This window comes from Diuraphis noxia, unplaced genomic scaffold (genome assembly GCF_037042655.1).
Source record: "Diuraphis noxia isolate RWA-SAM2 unplaced genomic scaffold, SU_Dnox_SAM2 contig0004, whole genome shotgun sequence".
Classification (NCBI taxonomy): domain Eukaryota; kingdom Metazoa; phylum Arthropoda; class Insecta; order Hemiptera; family Aphididae; genus Diuraphis; species Diuraphis noxia.
Window position 1 is genome coordinate 30,067,733 of NW_028301714.1, and position 20,127 is coordinate 30,087,859.

At 27.3% G+C, this 20,127-nt stretch overlaps 1 protein-coding gene and 1 long non-coding RNA gene across 2 annotated transcripts in view; one reads left to right on the forward strand and one right to left on the reverse strand.

The window, feature by feature from the left end:
- Window positions 1-5,322: 5,322 nt before the first annotated feature.
- Window positions 5,323-20,127, reverse strand: part of AstA (allatostatin A) — a 41,485-nt gene continuing 26,680 nt past the window's right edge. Inside the window, exons 2-3 of the mRNA XM_015510881.2 lie at window positions 10,171-10,626; window positions 5,323-7,101 (exon numbers count right to left, since the gene is read on the reverse strand). Of these exons, the coding sequence (XP_015366367.1) occupies window positions 6,760-7,101; window positions 10,171-10,620 (792 nt within the window). The 5' untranslated portion in view covers window positions 10,621-10,626 and the 3' untranslated portion in view covers window positions 5,323-6,759. The remainder of the gene's footprint in view (window positions 7,102-10,170; window positions 10,627-20,127) is intronic.
- LOC107163437 (uncharacterized) lies at window positions 15,567-16,709 on the forward strand. Its single transcript, XR_016191766.1, has 4 exons — window positions 15,567-15,913; window positions 16,011-16,154; window positions 16,211-16,464; window positions 16,524-16,709. It is a non-coding gene; the product is annotated as an uncharacterized LOC107163437 (long non-coding RNA).

Below are 20,127 nucleotides of genomic sequence, written 5' to 3' on the forward strand. Positions count from 1 at the left end.
AAAATACATCAAATATCTATAATATTATATACGTTGAATACCTACTTTGCTTTACATATTGCAGAGATAATCTGATAACTATAAGTAGTATTATAATATCACACACTGAGGTCTTCGTAAATATATAGGCAAAATAATGTACATCAGTACGGAGCGATGTTGCCATGTGGGAGAAGGGACGTTACAATAATAGGTACGTACCTATGTCGGAACTAATTAGTCTCGTTTCATCGCTGGGCGGTACTGGTCTGCGCACAAATACCAAAAAGACAACTTGTTTGAGCACAAAACCACCACTCGTTTGGGAACAGTTGAACCGTAACCAAGCACATGGTTTGGGCACAGTTACCTTTTAGACCTTAATAGTTTAATACCTAGCATATTAATATTTGTTTATTTATATGTAAATTATTGAAGTACTTACATACATTTTCCTTCTCACTTGACAGACTTAGGACTGTCTATGAATATATATTCATAGGTATGGTTAAAAATGCATGTTAATACTAACTTGCTTTTTAATAATAATTGTTAATAAATTTATAATATGTTAAAAATGCATATAATATAGGTAATACTTGTTTGTGTAAATTTTAATTTTAATTTTAATATGATATGATTGGTAAACGTGTCTATTATTTTCCGTAAAAACAGTTTTCCATTATTTTTATGTATTTTATTTGGTCTATTTCGCCAGATCTATATCTTGTCCATAAGTTTATGCGATGTTCGACTGATTCTATTGACTCCTTACTCCTTATTTTCGTGTGCGCAATCGAGTTCCGATTTTTCAGGTAAAAATTGTAGAATGTGCGCAAACAAGTTGCTGCCTCATCGCTTGCTTTGTATATTAATACCTACAAGTCAGCAGTAAAATGTCTGTTAAGTAAATGTTTACCTACCATTTAAGAAGTACCTATTCCTGTGGCGATTCTATTTATTTTTTTTCCATATGACGAGGTATATATGAGAATCAACCCCTCTTTTAATGTAAATTATTAAGTTGATTTTGTAGGTACCAACTAATAAATCTAAATTATAATTGAAAATATGGTCGTTAAGTATCAATAATCAGAATTCAACATATAGGTACCTACATTATTTAAGGAAATAACGGGGGTGTAATTGTGTAGGTATATGCTGGGTAGGTAAATCATAAAGGATAAATAATGATGTACCTAAACTTATATTTATTACTAACCAGTTGCATAATAGGTTTAATATATAATATAACATAATAATATAATATAATAATAAATAAACAATAATATAACACACCAACTTAGAAAATGACCATATATATGTAGAGAAAATGTCCTAACAAATTGATAAAAAGAAAATATGACGGCTACACCATTACTCCTTCCAAAAAAAAGGTCATAGTTGTGCCTATATAGGTTGCTTAAACTGCTTAAACTGCTTAAAGTAATAACTAATAAGAACGTTTTAGCTCAAAAATGTTTTATTTTGATAGTACCTATAATACGAACCAGTAGGTACTCATTATATTACGGATCAGTGTGTTGAGAACATCTACGTTCATTAAGTTGGAAATGCTCACTTCTGTTATGTAAACAAATCATTCGTCCTCTAATCTTATATGCCACCCCGGTTTGGGGTCAATGTGCTACGACTCACATAAAAAAATTCAAGTCCTACAATCTACGAGTCTTACGAGTAATCTTAAATGTCCCTTGGTTTGTTCGAAATGAAGCACTACACATAAATTTTAAATTACCAACTATCAAAGAGTATATCAAGGAACTGTCAATAAGCTTCTTCGGTTATTAATTGCAAAAAGCAAGTGGTCCACAGTATTATTATTATTATTAATATTAATATCCGTCCAATAAATCGCAGACTCCAACGTGGTCGTCCCCATGACAATCTTAAATCAATAAACTTGTTTTTATGTACCTATATATGTTATATGTATGTGTATTTATCTAATTGTATAATAATTGTTTATTTAACTGCTTCGTAATGTGATAATTTTCGTTTTTCTGTATATTATCAAAAGTAAAACATAGGTACCTATAGTTCTTACTTATACCTAACATTATCTGATTTACAAAATGTCAAAAACTACTTCTGTATCCCTAAGCTAAGATGATTATTGTCAGGAAAGCTTTAAATAAATAATGAACAAAAAAAAAAAGAACATCTACATTATAGTCACCATAGTCACTACACAGTATAGAGTAGGAATTAGGTAGAGACAACAAAGCCTCAGAGGCTTGGACAACAAAACGTGTCTGTTATAATAATATTACCTATGTGAAGCGTGGAAAACAAATAGATGGGTACTAAGGGTACACGTTTTTGTGTAGTAAATAGGATAAATAAGTCAACGCGGCCACGATTAGACTTGATAAGATTACTGTAATACATACCTACCGACTTTAACACTATCAATTATGATGGTTATGGCTAACAATTTATACTAGATAGATATTAGCCGAAAAGTACAATATGGATTTAAAAGTTGAAATAATAAATATATAGCAGAGATATTCAAACTGTGCGTCGCGGGCTAGTGGCTAACAGGCGGACGTCGCGAGAGTTTGCGATAAAGGGAGCAACGTCAAAGCACTGGAAACCAAAACCATACCTATAGATCTTGTATAATTATTATAATTAATATTGTTTGCAATCATTATGGAAATGAAAATGATAAACTTCACGACGCGACCATTTGAAGTTTTATTTTTAGTACTAAAATCACTGTTATTATCACCCATATAGCATATTGGCAAAATTGTATCAATGTATTGTTTCAATTTTTTCATAATAATTTTGGCGCCATCAAAATATTTTGAACACCCAAAGAAGCTGCGGAATGAAAAAGTTTAAATACCTTTGATAGGTTAATTAGGTAAAGTCGAAAGAAAAATATTGCTTTAACAATTTAAGACATTTAGGTAGGTATACAAGATGATCTATTATCTACAATGATCATTATCTTAAAAGTTAAACTCATTTTTACAAGATTTAAATTAATCGTAACCCAATATCAATAAATGAAAAAAAAGTACAATGCAATTTCGTATTAAAAAAAATTGAATATTTTTCGGATTAATTATCAGGAATGAGTAGTTAATTAATTATTATTATTTATAATTTATAAGTATCCAAGTATTAATTTCTATATTTAGATTTCAGACTTCAATATTTGTAGTCTGTTAATAAAATATAGGTTAAAGGTGTAGCATTACAATTGTTAAAATGTCTTTGTGTTTTCCTTTTAATATTAGTTTAAATATAGAATGTATTTATTTCCAAATCTACGTAATTCCATCGAATTTACTTGGGTAGATTGATATTAGGTCCATATTTCGTTTATTATTTAAGTTGTTGAATACTATGAAATATTATAATATTAATGATATTATTATGATAGACATTTACTTATACCAGCCACTTGTGTCAAAAATATGGCAGGGTGCTGGGTAAATTTTTATCACAAGAACACTTTTAGAAACAAAACAACTTCACCAAGCTACTCTTTAAATTCAAAAAACTTCTAGAGGGGATTTGACATCCAATCAAACTAGTTAACCCCGCAATTATAACTGTAATTATATCACTGCACTGGTCTATATTCTTTAATACAGATGTGTATGCAATACTAGATGGTATATACCCAGAGTGGTAAAAAAGGGCATGGGATGCTACATAATTCAAAGGGCAAATAACAAAAATGTGTGGAGCAAATTTAAAATATGTGGAATCTACACTGTAGATCATGTATAAAATATTGAAAATAAGAAAAATTCGTAAATAGGTACCAAGTTACAACAAATATTCAAACAAAATTGTACAATATTAGATTAAAAATAAATTAGATCAAATTTTAAATCGAATATATTTTAGGGCAAGGGATGCTGTGGCATCCCAGCATCCCAGCCAGTCCGCACCTGTATATACCTCCATTCGTTTCGCTAAATATCTATAGAATACTTACAATTTATAGTGAATTTATTTCACAGAAAGATAATTTTTAAACTGTTTATATTGACATAGTTTTAATTAGTTTTATCTACTTGTTTTTATCAATTTGTAGATGACAGTTTGATTCAGATGACTAATTTCTGTCACATATATTTTAAGAATTTGTTTCACCAACATCAGCTGCACTCTTTAGTTTAAGCTATAATGATTATTTTAAATAAAAAATGTTTAGAGAATTTTAAATCTCCATTAATATGTTTTTCTTTTTTGTGTAGGTAGTAGGCACCTTGTGTTTTATATATTTGTTGAATATTATATTCATATATTAGCTACACTATAATGTAGTATACCAAGCTGCCAAGCGCCAACTTCAATTATTTTTCAAATGCAATCTTTTACCGTTGTTTTAATTTTTAATTTAAAACAATAAATTATTATAACTAATAATTTGTTTATATCGAGTCCAGCAAGTAACAGTAAAATATGAGTGATCAACAGACAGCCAGACTTAACATTTACCGTTTATACATTGAAAATTCTTGAAATAATTTTTTATGGTCGTATAAAAATATGAAATCATAATAAAATGAGGAAAGAGAAAAACCAATTTTTACAAGAAAATTATATAAATAATTTTTATGGCGATTGTAATAATAATAATTATGGGATTGAAGTTAATGGTAACCAATTTAACATTGCTTTTTTTAGTTTAAATACTAGAAACTATACACAGTTCTAAATAAATGTGAAATATATTAGTATTTTGGGATATTAAAATCAGATAGAGCAATGAAATGATAAATAAATTTGTTACTTACTTATACAATATAATTATCCCAGCTACAGGTGTTAGGGGCCAAAAAAAAAAATCAATCTCAACTATCGATAATATTATAAAGTTATCAAGAAACATATCATACTATTTAAGTTAATTTCCGAGAGGGATTAATTTTTTATTAGAATTTTTATGCTATATTCTAGTTAAGTATTAGAATTATTACAATATATAAATAATGCACCTATAAAACCGTATTCATAAAACATTTAATAATATTTTAGTTGAATATAGTCTAGGTATATTGATATAAGTAGATAAACTGTGATTATGGTTTAAAATAATAATAAAAAAAAAATTAATAGAATATTATTTATTTGTAAGCTATTATATTAAAGCGATTAGACTTTATAATACTATATTTTATATTTATATATACGAATAATATATACTGATTAGTTGTAGATTTAACGTTAAAACATTCATATTTTTTTTACATAACTGATTTTGCGTATTTTACAATGTCAATGTGTCATGTATAAATAAATGGAATAAAGACATATTAGTATAAAGAGTATCATAATTTACAAATCATATTAATGCAAGGATATGCGATTTATTTCAATTAAAGTTTCACATTTAATATTTTGTTTATAAAATAAACCCACAAAAATAATACACACTTTGATTGAATTTTTTGTATTTGATTTTAAATATTTATTAATTGTTGGACACAAAACATCGGTTGCTGGGCTTCGCAAAATAATCTAGTATATAGAGAAAATAATATAGATGTTAAAGGATATAATAATATGTTTATTTTGCTCAAATTCACTTACTACGATTAATATTTCATCACTGTTAATATTTAAATTGAATGATGCCCCGTTGAGGATAGTATCACTAAAATAATAATAATATAATAGCTGCTACTGTATTGCGTTCAAATTATATGTAAAACAACTGTTGTAGGTAAGCGCACTGTAATATTGTTAATATCTGATATTATACTAAGTAGGTATTTTAGACATATACAATTTGTTTGACATAAGATTTGATTATTGAACCATGGACGATTTTCTATAAACAATGATAAAAGTAATTTTAAGTTTTAACCCGTTAGATAAAATCCACGTAATATGGTAACAATATAAATCGCATACAGACATAATCTTAGACTATTTCTATTAAATAATCGTATTAATAAAATAGTAATAATAAGCAAACGGAAGTCTTGAATGTGTAAACATATACACACAAAATATATTATGTAATTAGTATTATTATTTGGCATTTTAAGAAAAACAAAAAATAAATTTTCGGTCTGTTTCTTTATTAATGTAATTTATTTAGTTTTTTAATAATATGTTTCTGCGAGCTGCGTGTAGATACTGATTTTTATAAAACATTATGCATGACCGTATAAGTTTCATAGGTGGAGAATTAGTAAAATGCAAGGGAGAGGCTTAATTCAATTTTTTAAACAATCAGCACGTTTTAAAAGGCAAACGAATAAACTACTATATTATTTTAAATGTTTTATGCCCTTTATCATTAATATTACTGATTGAATATTTCTTGCGATAAACTATGATGTACACTAGCACACAACACATTATTTTAAAGAAAGTTGATGATTATCAAATATATTATAATAATTTCAATAATAACAAAAAATCAAAAATATGATCAATTGTTCAATTGTTTTTGAATAAAGGTAACAATTTTACTTATTTTTAATAAAATAAATAATTTTTTATTTTCAGTATGAGATGGGTTGAGGAGTAGGACCAAAGATAAAAACTATATTTTAAGTGAATAGCAAAAGGTTCTTATATTACGTGCTATAAAATTAAAGATGTTAGTTAAACGTTGAAACCAATTGTATTTGAGGGATAACTTTCTCTCCCCCGCCACTAATCTCCACCTATAATAAGTTTACCACTGTTTGTATGATGTATGTATCAATGTTTGTGTATGTGTGTGTATGTTTGGTGTGTGTGTGTTGTTTGGGTGAACATTTGTTATTTCTTTTAGTTGTTGATGTCAGCAGCAGCGACGTCATCAGCCAACTGTAGCGTATCTGCGTACTCAGTACCGGTGGTGGCGTCATAGTCGCGGTCGGCCCTTTTGCCTAGCCCGAAACCGTACTGGAGACGAGCCCGCCTGACGGCTGGGTGCCAAATGGGCGCCGTGTCGTCGCCGTCACCGTCGGCGTCGTCCCATTCCGCCCCCGCACCTCGTTTGCCCAGTCCGAAAGCGAACCGCTGGCCGTGACTCATATCGTCCGCCGTCCTCTTCTTCTCCTCCGACAAGTCGTTATACGTGTAGTCCGATTCACGGTCGTCCACGTTTAGGAATGACGGGTGCGACACCTGTTGACCATATAATATCACGAACGGCTATGATAGTTATATTTTAATAATATGCAAAATATTATAAATACTAATAATGCACTATTATTTAAATTCAACCCAGCCCGGATTAAGTCCACTGACAGTGAAGGGCTGAAGTAAAAATAAAAATACAGTTCTGTTACTACAAGGGGTTAGAAGTGAATCATTTTCTTGACATGTTTAACGATACGGTTTAAGGATCCTGATTTGAATTTTTCATTTAGTCTTTCTGTGATCGATTCTTTCACATTTTTTATTTTATCTTTATTTTAACTTAGGACAGCAAAAAAAATCAAGGATGTGGGAAAATTGATTTCAGTTCCGATGACAAATCTGAATCTGTTTTCAGATTTTTTATCGCATACTCGAATCATTAGATCGATCGTATCTGCTCCCTCTCCTAACCCGGGCTCGTGTTCATTATATTCAACATAATATTATATCGTTGCCATCCTATATAATCTAATAGTGTAGTAACTTTACTGTAGCTTGGTATTTATAATAATATATATTTTATTCTATGTTCAGAGGCGTATTTGTCGTGTATTATGCGTACAGAGTGCCTACCAACATTTACTTATAAATTATAGGGTATATAATATTATGTAGGTACATAAGTACATTTTATTTCTATTCAAAAATGCTTCTAAAACGTTATTAGTACTTAAATTTAATGAAAAATAAAAATGAATTGATTACGATAAATAACTAATGTTAATTGTTTACGAAAAAACTAAAAAAAGTTAGGATATAGGTAGGTTAGCTTAGTTTTTAATCATATGGTTTGTTCAGACAATACTACTATAATATTATAGGTGAAAACAGAATACTGAAGTAATTATTAGATCATGGTTATGATTTTACACCTCTAATATAATTATCAATTACATTATAATTAATAATACAAGTATATTAGTTACACCTTGTAAAATAAGTGTTTAATGATTTAATACTTGTGCTTCCTAATAAATTTACCTTAAAACGCACATTTTAATAAATTAAACCATAATTGTTATTTATATTAATTATCATTATATTTTCAGAAGTTGTATGATTAAATAATATTTTTTTTTTCATTTTATTTTCATAGCTGAAAATTAATGGTCGACCGATTAAGATACAATTAAATTACTTCTGCAAAATATTTAATTGAAATTTTAATCAAAAAACGATTCAATTTTCTCTCCCAGTCACTTTTAAGATCCACAAAACTAATTAATTCAACGAAAAGTGTTTCAAATATAATTGTAGAAATAAAAATAACTCAAACATTACATTTTATTTTACTTCAAAAAATATAGTTAGGTTCAATGTTTTAATTAATTTTGGTTAAAGCAAACCATTTATTTTTTTGTTTGACCGACTTAAGTCTTAAATTGTTTTCAAACTAGTTTACATTATACTAATATACTATACCTGTATTACATATTTGTCTAAATAAGCACATAACAAGTATTAACACACGATATATTGTAACGTAGATAGGTAATTAATTAGTAATGATATTGTGAAGTTATACTAAACCTCAAAATACATTAGGATATCCACTACATTTTTTTAAAATATAATACTATGTATTGCGTTGATACAAAAATAAAATCTAGAAATATTGTCGTGCTTGTTTTTAATAAATATATATTACCTATGTGAAAATATCTGTTATAACGTATGATAAATAATGAACAAAAATGGTCTTTTATACTAGTATTATGTGTACTTACAGTGTACAGTGTTTGTATAATATCATATAATATAATTTAAATCGTCACATTAATTATCGATAGGTATATTTTTCATACCTTCAGTGATCGTACTCATTTGTTATAGAATAATTTAAGATAATAATACTTAACCCTTCGGCCAAATTTTAAGGAATTTTAAAATATCTATGAATATATATATTTGTTCCTCGATAAATTTTGATTTTTTACAATATTTACTTTATATTTTACATTGTTAGATTCAGGACACAGACAGAGTTTCGATACAATTTAAAACAATCATTAACGACAACATAATTTGTATTGTAATATCTAAGCTTAGTTATCATTTTATCAATAACAATTAAATACAGTAGATTCTCGTTATGTCGAATTTCAAGGGGAACAGAAATAAGTTTGGGAAATCGAAAACTTCAAGATATCGAAATTTATAAAAAAATAATTATATAAATGTATGTTGTATAATGTATATGAATAATAAATAATATGAATGCCTATAATACATAATTTGAATACTTAAAATGCTGAAATGACTGAATAAATTCTTTTTTTTTTTTTTAAATCTGTCATTAAAGTTTGCTCAATATTACTTCTTTCTTCCACGACGTTTTCCAAATTAAATAATGCAGAAATAACCTTATCTTCCATACCAGTAGTAGTCTCAAAAAAATTCCTTAGTGTTTTTAAAGCATGTTTAGCTTGTTGAATTGTAACTTAAAAAATGATTTCTTCCTCATTTTGTGGTTTGTCTTCACTTTCACTGGTATTTTCGATAGTTTCTGATAAAACTTCGTCACAAAATCACAATCACTATACTGAATGTATTGCACAATAATTATTTGTAAATTTGAGATAACGAAAAACAATAAATTTTATATCGAGTTATCGAGAGCAAAACATTATTAAGTGTAATAGTATTTTCAAGGGGAATTCAAAGTAGTTCGAGATAATGAAAAAATCGATATAGCGACGTTCGACATATTAAGAATCTGCTGTATTTGTTATTTCTAAAATATGTATTTTTCTGATCACATTTTAAAGCCCATTTAATTTAGAGTTATCATATTTTTCACACAACTTATACTTTAAGGGTTTTAGAAATCCATTCCTATTTTATTCTTACTAAGAGACAAAAGAAGAAAAAAAAAATCACGCACATAAACTAGGTTCAGATTTTGAAAATATATAAATAATTCATTCTGTGTTACAAGAATATAGTAATTGCTAATTCATCATTCCTCTTATTTATTTCAAGTATAATTAACGAATCAATAAAATATTGTACTGCTATTAAAAATAAGTTATTTACAATGTCTTAAGATCTCACCCTTTTTCCAAGTCCGAAACTGTACTGCGGCGAAGCTCGTCGTCCCAGACCAAAACTATAGAAGGTTGGTGATGCCCGTTTTCCTAAGCCAAACTCATACTGCTTAAGCGCAGCCCGTTTACCAAGACCAAATCCGTATTGCTTTGACGCTGACCGTTTGCCCAATCCAAACTCGTATTGCCTGTAAAGACGTTTTCCCAGTCCAAATCCGTATTGTTTGTGCGCGCGTTTGGACAAATAGCCAAATGGACTCAGTGGGTCATTGAAATAATTTTCTGCCGGAGATGACTGATGCCCACCACCGTCCACCATAGTTTGCATAATATCAGATTGTTGCTGTTGCTGCGCCTGTTGACTTTTGATCCCGACTTTGTCTTCGTGTCCTGTGATTGCGTCCGTCCACACCGCTGTTGCGACGACTAAAATCCACATGTAACAACTATGATGCATTTTGACCTAAAAAATAAAGTGGTATTTAATTTTAAAATCTAAATTACTTCTACTTCTAGAGTCCGGTTTCAATATAAAGTGTTTATTGTTTTGTAAATTATGTAATTAATTTATTTTGGGTTTAAAATTAACTCGCTAATTAGCTATTTGTATTAGTACAATAGTACAAAGGTTGTTACTACCTAAAGTTTAAATAATAAAAAAAAGAAAACATAAATTTATTTGGCTTCTTCAGATTTATTATAATTGATAAGTAATAATGTTAATATTTAATTCTTCGGAAATGAGATTCAGAAATTTATGAAAAACAGGTTATATAATAAATTAATTTTCATTTTTCTTACATATTATACCAAAAGTATATACGCTAGAGAATAGGTAACTTATCTATATACTAACGTTTAAAATATTTATGCGTATAATCAATATTGATTTATTTTCGGGGGGGGGGGGAGGAGGGGGTAAATTTGTTACCATAAAACATAGATAATACATGGTGGATAAGAAATTCAACTCCAAACTGCATGCCAAAAGTTCTCCAAGCTAAATCTAATGGTAACTGTTAAGTATAACTTGGTTACCTTACGTTATTATTTACGATATAAATTTAAGAATATTTTAATGTTGTGTAATTGTGTTGTGATTATATTTTAAATCACATTTTTGGGTATTCAGATAATGTAATTTTTATATTAATATTTAACTTAGCTTAAGGCCATGTCACTTTATTATTAAACTGATTTACTATTGAGAACCACAATAATTATGTTATTATACTTATCTTTATAAATTGATTCGTTTGGATTTAAATTAAACCTCATTAAAACAATAATAATTAATTTTTATTTTTGCAAACAATAGAAATGTAATCATACTAATTATAGTTAGATATCAGTAGGCACTGACGAGTGACGACAGATCAATTATTTTGGTGTTTATATTGTAATATTATTGTACTATTGGTTAAATAACATAAATATTTTTTGTTATAATATATTTTTATTTTGATACCACTATAATGGTTTTAACCAGAAATAGCCCGAATCAAAATTCCCGAATGGATTTTTTCCCGAACACCTTTTTCCCGAATCAAAATTCCCGAATGGTATTATACCAGAAAATTCGAAAACCCGAAACCTTTTTTCCCGAATATAAATTATAATACGTATAAAATATATAAATGAATTAGTAAAATTAAAAATAACATAATAAATCCTGTAATATACCTAATGTTTAATATTTTAAAACCAATAAATTATAATACGTATAAAATATAAAAATGAATTGGTAAAATTAATAATAATATAATAAATCCCGTAGTGTAATAAAATATTTTTAAATAATTAAATTATAATACGTATGTCGTATAAAATATAAAAATGAATTGGTAAAATTAATAATAACATAATAAATCCAGTAATGTACCTAATGTTTAGTTTTCACCATGATGGCGAAGTAAAATAAAATTAAAAAAGCTTATACAATATAACGCACTGAAAATTAAAACGAAAGTATAACCACAACTAATAGTACGCGAATAACGAGACTTTTCGATTACAACAATTACAACGATATACAAGCGATACTAATCATAATAATAGCACAGATTATATATAATACAGGGTGATTCTTTTATCAAACAACACTTATATGGTGTTTGTGTGTAAATACCACCTAACATACACCTATAACACACAAACACCACCCAACTTTGGGAGGCTATATCTTGTAAACGAATTGACGAAAAATGAAAATTTAAACGTGAAAATTCATTGAAAAAATAGCCTTTTTAGTTTATCAAACTTTAAGTATAGGTTGTCATTTGAAAATCAAAAGTTGATAATGGTTAACCTGATAAATATAAGGGAGAAAATATTTAAAAAATATATAGTTCTAGAACAAGATGGTTCCACAATTTTGAAAAAAAAAAAATTTGAAAAAATTCAATAGTTTTTGAAATAATGAGTGTTGTTTGATAAAAGAATCACCCTGTATATAATATATATATAATAAGATTTTATATAATCTGTGATAATAGTATCACAAGCGCACGATGATATAGGTGTAAAATAAAAATCAATTAAATGCTAGAGTGGCAAAGATAGTAATAGTACATGTATATTATACATATATCGTTGTAACGACGGTAAATTGCGATAAAGGTAAAATACCCGTACTTTTTCGTAAATACTATCTTTATCTTATATAGGTATAAAATATAATACATAGAAAATACACCAGTAATAACTAAATTTTAAATTTTTTATTTCGGGAATAATAAACGTCGGGAAAAAGGTGTTCTGGAAAACAGGTTTCGGATTTTCGGACTTTCAGGTAAAATACTATTCGGGAAAAAATTCATTCGGGAATTTCGATTCGGGAAAAACGGCGGGTACCGATTCACACAAGCACGTCCTATCTATTATGTATTATCTATGCTATAAAACTAATGCAAGTTTTTAAAAAGTTCTATTTTTATTTAAACATACTTTTTTAAAATTATTTCTACAACAGTTTTTCTAATGAACTAGATATATATTTTATAAATTATGTGAAAAAAATTTTCAACTGTAGACAGTATAGGTATACTAAATATACATACATTAATATATTTTCTTGCATAATAAAAAGTGTATATTTTTTTATTGTTAATCGGAAGAACATAAAGTGTTATTCACTATTGAAGCTTTAAGGTTATTATTAAAATGAGTATTTATAAATCTCATATTTTGTAGAGTATTTTCGTTAGTTTTTAAAATAAAGTGTACAAATAAGTAAAAAACTCTTTTAAAATGTATTCATACTACAGTTTTAGAATTCTTCGTTATTTTTACCAAAGTGTTTCCATTATTATTCCGCCCATAACCCATTTTCTGAGTATTTTAGTCGTTGAATAAAATAGAACTTTTATATGTGTAGGGTATAGCTTAAATGAATATGTTTTCAGCAAGAAAAAAGTATATAAAAATTACTGTTAAAAGAAAGTTATCTCGATCGTTTTATTACACATTAATTTAAAAGATAATTTACACATTTATTTATAATTTAGGATTTGGGTTACTTAAGTTAAAATTATAATCATACTCGTTTATGTAATAAAAATATAAAATAGTTCAAGACCGAATTAATTGATTTAAATCATTATTGAATTATAATTGCTATTTTATATTTAATTGATTCAAACAGCAAATATATATTTCCATTGTGTGGTTTTTATTTTTATAGTATTATAATTGAAATGAATAGTATAAATTATTTAAATTTATAATTTTATAATTTTTACGACATAGAAACATATTATAATATTGTTCTAACTATAACGTTTTGCGTTTTGTAGCCAAAGTATATTTGTCTAAAGTTAAAATGTTTAAAAGTAAAAAAAAAAACACATTTTTCATTATTACGAAGAAAACGTAATAGTGTTTATTCTTTTTATCATGTTTGTAAGGGCATTGAATCTGTGATGTTTATATTGGAAATTACTATCTGCCAACAAACAGAACCCACTGAATGGGAGAAGACAATGAAGTTTCATTAGTCCTTTATTGTTATCGGTCCAGATAATAATGCTTGTATGGAAAATTGTCCCTTGGGAGTGTTTAAATAGGAGGACAGAATAAATTAACTTTGTTACGGCTATCTACCACCGTAAAAATTAATTATTATCATCGTTAAATGCTGTGATGTCTTCACTTGTTGACATTAGTGTTGGTGTTGTTAAACATCTTTCGGAGAACATACTGTGAAAAAAAAGGAAGTTTTAGTTTTAGTAAGATAAAATGTGTGGTTGGTGAATATGTTTTCTCCAAGAAGCAGTAGTGAAAATATGTTTTTCACCGACGCCAGACGGATAAATGATGAGGTATGTAGTATAAGAATAATATTCATGTATATAAAGCCACTGCCACGAAGTCACATTATTTTTTGGTTGCTCGACATGAGTAATAAACAAGAAAAAAATACAGTAGAAAAATACACGACAATTGTAATGATAAATTTGAAAATATACCATAAAATACAAACTTACGGTGTAAGTTTCTGTTAGGTCGAGACGATTTGCTTCCCAGATAAGTACAAATATGACATTTGTATGTTTTGAACTGATTTCTCGATATTTTTCTTGTCAAACACTCAAACAACTTTGATAAACTACGTATACTGTATAATATGTGATATATGCAAAACATAATTTGTAAAACCACTATAGGTAGTAATTTATCATTATAATGTATTAATATTATTTAAACATTTGTCCTAATGACTCTACACAGATAATTGAACGACAAAATCATTTGTAGTCAGTAAGTACCTATTGTAGTAATCGAAATATTTTATTTTACATAATATATCTATTATTCACAACGATAAGTAACTATCGTTCTTGCAGTAATTGTTAACTATAAAATAGTAGTAGTAAAAAATTGTTTTCAGTATATCACTGATTTATGAGGTTGTCATCAATCAGGTCGCGTCGGTTCATTTTTTTATAGTTTGGTAAGAACGTGTAAATAATATACGTAGTTAAGACAATGTCAACCGAAATAATTGGTCAGTTGATAAGGGTATAACTGGTAGGCTACAATACCATTGCGCGTGGTCCTTATACAGTACCTTTTTAGGTGTACGATTGCGCGGGCTAAATTATTTTTGCTTCTAATCAACGTGGCCAAATATACAGATTATAAGTGCACGGTAAATATCCGATTAGGTTCCGATTTTGGCGATCCGTAGTACGTTATTTATTACTTATTATTGCCGATATTAGACAAACTTTCCATCACAAAGAATAGTAGGTAATTATATTTTAGATCATACTTTTATATTGGATATTTTATCTTTATTGTAAATTCTCTTACATGTACAAATATACTCAAACTATGATCTCGCATTATATGTCTATACGTATTTACTGAAATGTCAGTTGTGTTCGTGTTCGTATTCAATATTTTTCGCATTGTTGACATTTTATAATTAATTTTTTTAAATGGAAAATGAAATTTTCAAAATAAGTTCAGAAATGGGGAGTGATTTGTTAGTGGTGGGAAACACAAATTTTGACACGTCAGACAGCGGGCTGAAGGAAATAACAGATGGAGATACTGTAAAAAACAGTGTACTTGTACAGTCTTAATGACAAGTGGCAATAAAATATTGATAGAAATTGCTGGTGAGTATAACCACCTTGTAGATTCTACTAAAAAAAACAGTTCTAAGGGAAAATTGTAAACGTAAAGCTACAAGTTCCATAGTTACCCGGCCAATAAAATTAATTAGAAGTCAACTTATGAAAAGCGTAAGTACCGAGTTAGAATATGATGATATAAAATCAGTTAGAAAGGCTATGTATATTCAACGGAGAAAAAACTTTCCTTCTCACCCTTCATTTTTAGAAGATGCCATTTTTTTTTTCGTATGGAGCTATGTCCGGGAGTAGGCCCGAAGGCCTAGTTCGGACGCCTGTTTGGCAGAATTTCTATTGGGGCAACAATAGTAAAACATGCTGTTTTCACTTGGGACAAGTTTGGTGGCGCAAAGTAAGTTAAATCAATATGAATATTTTTAGAAATAATTAATCAAAATCAATTTTCAGATTAATGGCAATACAAAGCTAAGAATGACATACAACGATCAAAATAACGATTTACGATTATGACTTAAATAATTTTTTGGAATTTCTTTCATCGCCCCAGATGACGTGAAGGATGCTTTTGTAGAACTTATAAGTACGTGTCAAAATATTGCAGATGGACAACTATTTTCTGATTATGTTTTGGAAACGTATGTTGAACCGGGTTGTTTATTTCCACTTATTTTATGGGCTGAAACGCCATAATTAAATCCTAGGTATATATTTACTAATAAGTCTAAAAAAAATATTGTTTACTATAGTTATATATTTTCAGAACTACAAACGGAGCTGAAAGTTTCCATAAAACATATAACGCCCAGTTTACTAGTGCTCATTCACCTAAATTTGTTGTTATAACTGTTATAAGTACCCTATCATGGAAACTCAGGCAGAAACAGTCATTAAATTATCAACTATTTTTAAAGTAATCAAGCCAAATACAAAGGAAGAACTAATAAAGAAATCGAATTTATAAGTAAACAATACGAAGAATATCTAATAAAACACCAGAAAACTTACTTAAGTATTTAGCCATGATTGGAAATAGGTATCAGGGCTTTAAAATTGAAATTATTCTATTTATATTATTTTATTATAACGATTTTTTTTATTGAATATTATTTTTGACTGATTAGTTGTCGTATGACGCACGCTTATAATGTTACTAGAAATAAATACAATAACAACATATACGATAAATAACAAATTTTTTTAATTTTAATAATAAGTTGACAACGTCGCATCCAATTTCACGTGTAATCGTACGCTTTTGAATAGTCAAAAGCATGTTCTTGGTTATTTCGGTACCGCGCGTAATCGTATGCCCAAAAACATAAAACACACGCAATCTTACTCCACCGAACTGGTAAAAGTTGTTAAGGCATTATTATATTATATATACTATTATTAACTAAAATTTAAATGTAATATTTGTTCAAAATAATATTTATTCTACAAAAAAAAAAAAAAAATAAATAAAATAAAAATAGATTGAAATTAATGTAGCACTAAATATTTTATAGATAGTTTATATAGGATAAACTTTAAAATGAAAACTGAAGAAGGACGCGTATGAGTGAGTTGTCATTAAAGTTATTTTTCTATGTTTTCATATGGGATTATGGATAATGGAATCAGTGAACCGCAATGAAAGATTAAATGAAAATTTGATGATTAATATTTTGAAATGCATGTTCACTTCATTCCATAAATTATGCCTTAAGCTTATATTAAAGTACATTCAATATTGTACATTCAATATTACACATCAATTCTTTTGCTCTGTTAAAACTGTATCATAAAATAATTTTCACCTAGTTTATATTATATTTTGTACTAATATAAGAGTATCATCTATAATAATCTATAATATTTTATTATACCTACCTAATAATATTTGGATGATGTAAGAGGTAGGAGGTTTAAATATTTAAATATTTACGATATTCAATTTATTTGGTCAACTATGAAAAATAGAATTGATTTCAAAATTATTCAATTTTGGAGGGGAGAATTGGTCGAAAAAAGTTGTATAATATTGCTTTACGTATTGTTTGCACTTTGAATCATTATTGTTAAAATTTAAAGTAGGCACTTACAATTTGATTAAGTATACAATATTAGAACTTCTTTTTTTTCTGCTAATTTGTTAGAGTTAACTGAAAACCAAAATCAGTGATTTTGTGAAGTTTCAACTCACCCAAGGTAAAAGTTATAAAATTTGGAAAGGATTTATCGTCAATGCGTCATTATGGTTGATTGGTCTCACCATACATCAGCATTGAAGCGAAACAATCACTGAACAAAACGTGCAAATCTAAGATAAACACAATACGATGGAAATCGCAAATCATATTTATTTTTTTATTGTTCATTTTTGATGGACGTTATTCAACCATTAACAAGCCTCGAAAAATGTGACTACACAATTACGTAAATCTAATATTTAAATTATAGTTGTTTTAAATCAAGATTATGTAAGATGTATCTGCAATAATAAATTCAATATTTATTTGTTTGACTTTAAAAACTTAGCGTAGGTATAAAAATAATCTGATTTTTTAATACAAATAAACATTATAACATTATATATATTTATATATATTAATATTTTTTTTGTATTATAGAATGTTATTTAAAGTACTCCTTACAATCTATTTCTTATACCTATAAAATGTTCTACGATTATAATTAATTTACAAAATAGTTATATAATCACATTTTCAGACCTTGGTTTTATGTTTTTTAAGGATATATAGGGTATCTATGTACTTTGTAGAAAGAGATGGCATAATGTTTGTCTAATAAAATATCTATACTATTTTAGTTTTATTACCTACGTTCTATGTACTTGTACTACTATTAAAATACCTATTAGTATATTATATTTATTAGTAGATATATAGAAAAGATGTGTCTGGGAATTGGAATGAAAAAACGATTTAAAAGAGGAGCACACACGGAAGCAATAATTTATGATGGGAATTTGATCTAAAGTTTTTCCTCATTATGTAAGAATAAACTCAAATAAGTAAATAATAATAAAATCGTCGTCGGTTATTTGGTATTAGTTATATAGTAAAGGGGTTTTTTTTTTATATGAACTAGTCAGACTGTTGTTAGTATAAATTATTATTATAATTTATATTATACTGAAAATTAAGATATTTAATAAAATAAAATTTAGTAGTATTAAAAAACATTTATAATACTTTAATTTATCATAATATACTTTTATTAGATCTAATATTTTTTGTGTTATTATATCATAATAAAATGTTTTGATTGTTTTTAAAAGCATATATAAATATAATCCTATCACACTTATAGGTATTTATGTCAATGCTATTTAGGTTACCTATGTGTAACAACAATTTAATGATCTATACGATAATGTTAGAAAATAATAGATTAAAATTAATCAGTTATGTTGACCAAAAGATAATTCAGCCATCATTTAAGGACTATATTTTTTATAATCATCATAACAATAATTACGAAGCATTATTATTGAAGCGATGCCATCTGTTATGTATCAATTTATTTGTTACCAAACCAAACCAAACCAAGAAAACTGTTTTAATCAACGTTCAATCGCTTCAACATCCCCATACGACTGCCAACAAAGTATTAAAAGAAGAGAGTTTTATAGTAAAAATAATTTTATGTTTTATTTTTCACCACAATTTTGATCAGACAACACATAAACGAGAAATTGAAATGTTAATCTGACGAAAAACGTTTACACTGAAATAATTTATGGCCTTACTGATGGCCTGTGAAAAACGCCTCCTCGTTACGTTCTCTGCTTTTTGCAACAGCATAAAACTCTCATTTTTAATCTCACACAAAATCACTTTTTTACTTATCATTTTAAAGAGACAGCAAAAATATTCTTATAGCAAATGTATATATTTATTAGGTAATTATTATTTCAGAGTGGGTAATCTTTTTTTGAATTATTTTTATTATTTGTATTTTGTACTTACTCGTTACTGAAATTATGTATACCGAACAAATATTAATGTGAATATTATAATATAAGTTGTACACTCACTTTTGTATCAGTAAATAAAATTAAGTTACTTGTATATATATTATAGAGTTAAGTATTTTTAAATATTTATTTATTCACTTTTATTAAGTTACCAATAATATTCAGTAAACATACAATAGGTACAACATATAATGCATTTTAATATTTAATTTAGAATAAAAATGATTTCTTTTACTGGATTCTTTTTAACACTAGATTTTTAATTAACAGATTATAATCATTAGCGAAATTAACCATTTGTTTATAACTCAAGTAAATTGTGTTTTAGAATATTGAAAATGAATTACTCTTTAATCTTGGTTATCGATTATTTGTAATTTGT